Genomic DNA, 6,839 nt, shown 5'->3' on the forward strand with positions numbered 1-6,839 from the left:
AGATACTTTCCTGAGACAAAGTGTGTTAATACTTAAAATTGACGATCATTTAAAGGGATTGATTAACACATTTGTTGTTCTAAGACATGTGAGAAACTCAGTTTCCTTCGTAATTGCGATGAAAAAAATCCACGTGTTTGACAAGATTATTAATAATACGAAAGATTTATCCTTTTGGAATCCACGATCAAAATTCATTGTTGTATTAACTTCTCAGAATTGCACTTCAGGAGACATTCGTAAACTGTTCAAGCATTCCTTTGAAATGGATTTATTGAATATTATTCTTATTGTTCCCGTGAAAGAAACTCAAGCTTTAACCATATATACGTATTTCCCTTTTGACAACGATTGTGGTTTGCATGTAAAGGAGACTATCTTAGATACATTTCAATTTAATAAACTACAACATAATGCAGATCTCTTTCCATCGAAAGTAAAGAATTTAAACCAGTGCCCATTGTCAGTCGCTTGTCTTAACAATCCACTTTTCCTTATATCTGATCGAGATTCGGAAGGGAAACTCACGTTAAAAGGAAGAACTGGAAAGTTAATTGATGCTATATCAGAAACACTCAATTTTTCGTTGCATCTACATGTCTATGAAACAAGTAAGCATGGAGAAGTATTTCCAAATGGCACTGCAACAGGAGTTCTAGGAGGATTAAAGTCTGGATTGTACGAGGTAGAAATTGCAAGTTGGGCAGTTAACGAACCAATATGTTTGTTCTTGGAATGTCTATATTCCAGAAGAGTAATGGAAACTGTTTTCACTATTCCCGAACCAGGTATCTACCCTCAGTGGATGAATTTATATTTCCCATTTCAAAATGATTTATGGGTATTAGTGTTCGTTACTTACTTAGTTATCTCTGTGGCTACAATCGTGGTGCAGAAAAGGATCTTACGAAAATTTACATCACTTCAAGTGTCTTTTCTTAATTGTTTGTCAATTTTGTTAGGAATATCCACCAACCCACCTAGAAATATCCCTATAATAAGAATGATTTACTTGTTGTGGGTATTTACAGCATTTGTACTCAGCACTTGTTACAGTGCAAAGTTATTTGGTTTAATGACTATTCCAAAGAAGTATCCTGCAGTACATACTTTACAAGAGATGGTGGAATCTGGAATTGCTGTTGGTGGCTTCAGTAGTTTACGGCACTTCTTTAACTCCTCATCTCCTGTAATGAAAGCAATATATGATAATTATGTTCCAGTGTCTAGTATCTTTGAAGGATTTGAGAAAATTATGAAAACAAGGAATTATGCATTCCATTGGAGTAAAAGCTACACTGAATTCTTGATGTACAATCAATCTTTTACTGATTCGGAAGGGCGTTTTTTGTTGCACGTAGTTCCAGAACAAGTTCTCTTGCTTCCTGGTTTTCATACGTTCAAAAGAGAATCGCCGTTCTTAGAAAAATTCAATTATATAATCCAAAACTGTGATTCTGGTGGACTATTTGGAAAGTGGCATAATGATGTTCTGTTTTCTCAGTCCCTACTTATACATAGTAAAGCCTTAAAAGGCGCTCGTAGAGCATTTGGCATTTCCGAATTTTTTGGAGCGTTCTTATTACTCTTTTTCGGATTAATGATAAGTTTGATTGCTTTAATAATTGAATTATTCTTTCATTAGTGAAACAATCCAGTTAGAAGAACGTAGAATGTTACATGTCGTAGCCTCTTTCGTATAAAATTTTAGAGATGAACATCACTTGAGAAGTTCTTTTGATTGATCTAGCTATCAATGTCGCCAGGTATTAATTTCTGAAACTACTCTGACAGTTGAGTGTAACAGGGAGGGTGCAGCTTCATACTGAATGTTGCAACGCAAAGGGTAAAAGCTCGTAACAGCAAGGTTGAGTGTACAATCGGCGAGTTAAAGAAAAGCTGTCCAATATGCCTGTGAAGAGGAATGTGAACACATGGGATTACGTATTATATTCTTTGGACACTAGGGAATTGTAAAGTATGCTTAAGTATTAGTGCACCTAGTAACAAAATTTCTAAGGAGAAGAATACTAATATGTGTAACTTGCAGATTACTTTACAGGATGTTGAATGTTCAAGTGGAGTTCGGTAAGTCCAATAATGTTACTTATGTAATGAGATACTGGCTTCTGAGGTTTCAAGAGGAAATGTAGAAAAATAAGAATATTAATATTAGCTACATTAGTAATACGTATTGGAATGAACTATTGTATATTTACCATAGTCTATCAGTTGCCCAACATTTGTTAAAGAACTGTATTTGTGCTATTTTGAAAGTTTATGTAAAGTTACTTTTTCCTAAAAACTATTCTCTTTTAACCCGAAAAAAATTAGCGTATAATCAAAGTAGTAGTAATTTAGATTATTTAGTGAATGTCCAGAATGTTGTGAAAGAAGAATTCCATGGTTTAAATTTTAGTATTGTTACATTCGAATTAGATAATACGAGTATTCTGCAATATTCCCTCGTCTCTTCAGAACAAACCAAACAAAATAGAACGTAGGACTACTTCTCTAGAGTAGTCACCTTATTGATCTAACTGTCCCAATTTATTTCGGTAGGGTACAGGAGCACAGCGTAAGACAAAATTATGAGCTTCAGTATCATGCAACCGGGAAAGGAAATCAGCTGATGTATTCCTTTCACGAGGATACTGACGAAGGAGGGTCACGCAGTGGCTCCGCTGAGATGCGAACGATACAATTGTGTTTACATTTGATACGTTATGACTAGACGAATCCTAAAGTTATACGTGCCACCTGGCGGAATGTCGTAACTAACAACATATTTTGTAATGTAAAAGCTACGAAGCTGGCACAATAGTTTGAACCGAGTCATTTGTTCGGAAACGGCTGGGTAAATAGAAAATTTGGCCAACACGTAACCCCTTACTTTCAAGAACACACTTGTTCGGATAAAAAACTTGCCCCAAGGTCCCCGCAGGGTCCCAGACGTGGCCCAACTCAAATTTTTCAAATGACAAGGGAGGTTAAGTTGCACATCGTTTTGAAAGCTGTTGTAAAATGAAAGAAAATAGAGGAAGTCTCGACTCTCTACGACAACCCTGTGTAAAATAGCGTGAGTCAAAATGTAAACAAAAACTTTAATTGAAAATTTCATGGTCACGTCTATAAATCGAAAACGGTGAGACAAAAGTGAAAATAGGAAAGGAAATGTGGCATTATTTTCAAAGTGCAACAATTTAAGTTAAAACGTCTTGGCCCAGGATCCCCACATGGTCCCAGATCGGGTAGAACTAAAAAGTTTCAAATGGCAAGAGGGGTTTAGTAGAACATCGTTTGAAAGCTCTTGTTAAATGAAATAGATGGAGAAAGTCTCAACTTTCTACGACAACCCTATCCAAAATTACGAAGGGTCAAAATATAAACAAAAGCTTAATTGTAAATATATGGCCACCTTGAATCCTTTAAAACCAATGTCATTCATAACAGTACAAATCTAAATTTCTATTATATATTTAGAAACAGGAGGAAGACTAAAGAACAACTAAATTTCGATTCACTTCAACCATTATTTCATTCGGTACGAACGTATACATGTTTGGTTCTTAATGCACGACCGTCACGGTTCTATTGACATCATTTACATGAATATAACGAATATGCGCCCCACAACTCTAACTTCCTACTCATACTGCAAAACAAAAGTTGAATACCTTCGGGTATTTTTTTCTAATTTTGCTATACGTAGTTCATACATAAAGGACTTGCTGCACAGGTCATGTTGAGCTCTATTGTAACGTATGCATGGTGGTCACAATTGTAAGTCATTCGTTGGTTTGATCGCAATATTCGAATACCATATATATATATATATATATATATATATATATATATATATATATATATATATATATATATATAACATTCATTTACAAGATTGGTGAGCATACCAACCAAGTGTAAGTCATTCCAGTACATCGAGCTGTGTCAAACTCTGTCAGTTTGGTCACAGTATTCCACTCATTTTTCACGCTGGCAGCTATTGGATTACAGATGATAGTCTTTGATATTTCGTGGATATCTACTATTAACCCTAAACGTAAATACCACATTTCGCTTCTCCAACACTAGTGGTTTGAGCGGGACATGCATTCGATACATAGTGCTTCAACTTGAACTCAAGATGTCGCGTTTTCGAACACTTCGCATATTTCACCATTAATGCCAAAGGAGGTAGGCTGATAAGGGCCATTTTTCGCCCATCAGGCCCGAGATGTGAAATGCATGGTTTCCAATAGTATACCTCATAAAAATAAGAAAACAAATATATTTTGACGGAAAGCGCTATAAGTGAGAGGTAAAAAATAAATAAACAAAGACGTAAGTCGTGTGTTAATGAAGAAACGTAAACACTAATGTCATGAATTGGAATCCGAGAAAGCAATAGTATATAGAACACTAACGGCAAGAATAAGAAGAATGAAGTCTACTACGACTATGAGATCAATATGTTACATCGGAAATAATCAGGCATAGATAATAATCAGACAGCTGGAGACACTTGTATCTAGTTTGCAGATTAGGCATCGTGCTTGCTGTCGTCATCCGAATCGCCACTGGACCATCGTGCAGCGGCGGCGTCTTGTAGTGTATGAGTATATTCTAGACTTGGTTTCTTAACTGCGGTGGAATTGTGGCGCCAGTAAGCCAGAAGCCATAGTACGGAAGCAACATGCCCACAACATCCGACGACCCGTGCGCCTACTTTACATTGACAGTACCACTGAACTCGGAGAACAGAAGCATCGTCATGATGTATGTACAGAGAGTACATACCTTTGTCACTTAAGTGCTCGTGAGTGTAAGGATCGGATACATCAGGTAGCTATTGTTGGTCGTTGTTTTTAATCTTTCCCTCAGTATTGCAATATAACGTATCAATGACTTCCCATCGGTACTTCATTGACGCGTGGTATGTATGATTCTTCGATATATATATATCTATTGCAGAATTTCATGCCATTCTGCGACTGGTTTTCCTGCTCGCACTTTTACTCATACCACTTTCAGAAATGACACGCCTTCTCAATACTCCATAACGTGTTGTCTCTATTTTTGCTGCCCTACACACATATCCGCGCAAACAATACATTTTTTATATATTTTATTGACATGCTGAGCATGTATTTTCAGTCACAATCGGTAACTAACATCAGAGCTGGAGTCTCCAGTTGAACTCGTACATTACAGCGTATAAACGGTATTCATCGCTCTATACTCTTGCGCAATACATTTTGTTCTCTAATAGGTAGAAGGACACACTGAACCAAAATCAGTTAGTACTCATATCAAAGGCTACACAGCGTTATATTATGACGAGTCAGATTTATTTTGGTTCATCGACTTCTTCTTCGTATAAGCCTCCATCAAAGACAGCAAACATTATCAAAATGTCGCAAAACTCTGAAACCAACTCTTTTTGGGCACTCATTTCAATGACTTACTATTTTCTTTATCACTTATCTCTTATTTTTTACATATGCAACAGATCTTCTAGTATACAAATACATTGCAAACTTGTCGGAATCGGACACTTCATTTTTCCGTTGTCTGATGGGCGAAAAATGGCCCTTATCCGCCCACCTCCTTTTGGTTTCTATAGCTTCAGCAGTTTGGTATGCCTATCCTTTCGATATATGTTTTAAAAGGCCATCTTGGATTTAAGATGGAGATAGATTTTTAATTAAACTTTTGTTTACATATTGACCCTCCGCAATTTTGGGCAGGGTTGTCGTAGAAAGTCGAGACTTGCTCCATCTACTTTCATGTGACAAGAAATTTCAAACGATGTGCTACTTAACCCCTCTTGCTATTTAAAAGTTTTTTGTTAGACCCCACCTGTACCATAACGTTTTAACTTAAATCGTTGTATTTTCTAAATAATGCCACACTCCCTTTCCTGTTTCACATTTGTCTCACCGTTTCCGATTTATAGGCGTGGCCATGGACTTTTCAATTAAGATTTTGTTTACTTTTTGACCAGTCTTCATTTTGCACAGAGTTGTAGAAATTCGAGACTTGATCCATTTTCTTTCATTATACAACAGCTTTCAAACGATGTGCACTTAACTCCCCTTGAAAATGTTAAGTTGCACCTCGTCTGGGACCCTGGGGCAAATATTTTTTTTTACCCCAAAAAGTTTGTCCTTGAAAATGATGGAATATTTAATGGCCGAATTTTCCATTTACTCAACCGTTTCCGAACAAATGATACGGTTCAAACTATTCTGGCAGATATTTTTTGTAGTTTTTACATTACAAAATATGTTGTAACTCACGATATCCCCCCCCCGATGGCACGTATAACTTTGGAATTCATCTAGTTATAACATATCAAACGCAAACACAATTGTCTTGTTAGGATCTCAGCCGAGCCACTGCGTGACCCTGCCTTGTGAGTAATAGGAGGATATTCATAAAGAACAATAGTATACTCGAAATCCTTAACCCTGCGTTAAGCGTGTACATTTGTGTTGGACAATTAGGCGCGTGGGTGACAAATGTCACCCACCCATTACAATGGATATATAGTAAGTAAAATCATCTTTACATGACGATTCTGTCATTTATTTGATAAAATGATACTTACAGTTTAAAGTTTTGGTTGTACACAATGTTTTACTGAATATAACGGACTACTGTTACATGACTACTAGATTGATTCTAACCATGTTACACAAATGTCTTTGAGATGTTCTCCACACATCGATCTCTTACATTTGAAGTATCGCTTCCTTGTAGTTTTGTTTCTTCCTCATCCACAAGCATGGCAACGTCCTCTAGAGCCTAATGGCTTCTCAAGAAAGACCATTCTT

The 6,839-nt window shown here is 36.5% G+C and overlaps 1 protein-coding gene across 1 annotated transcript; it reads left to right on the plus strand.

The window, feature by feature from the left end:
- Positions 1 to 265: 265 nt before the first annotated feature.
- LOC145670199 (putative glutamate receptor) lies at positions 266 to 1,645 on the plus strand. The gene has a single exon (XM_081738576.1). It carries the CDS (start codon positions 266 to 268, stop codon positions 1,643 to 1,645), a length of 1,380 nt encoding a protein of 459 aa, XP_081594702.1.
- Positions 1,646 to 6,839: the final 5,194 nt, after the last annotated feature.

Source organism: Thermobia domestica, chromosome 14 (assembly GCF_964235325.1).
Source record: "Thermobia domestica chromosome 14, izTheDome1.hap1.1, whole genome shotgun sequence".
Lineage (NCBI taxonomy): Eukaryota > Metazoa > Arthropoda > Insecta > Zygentoma > Lepismatidae > Thermobia > Thermobia domestica.

Bases quoted from the DNA above. Each gene is read 5' to 3' on its own strand.
- LOC145670199 (XM_081738576.1), top strand. From the start codon at position 266: ATGGATTTATTGAATATTATTCTTATTGTTCCCGTGAAAGAAACTCAA.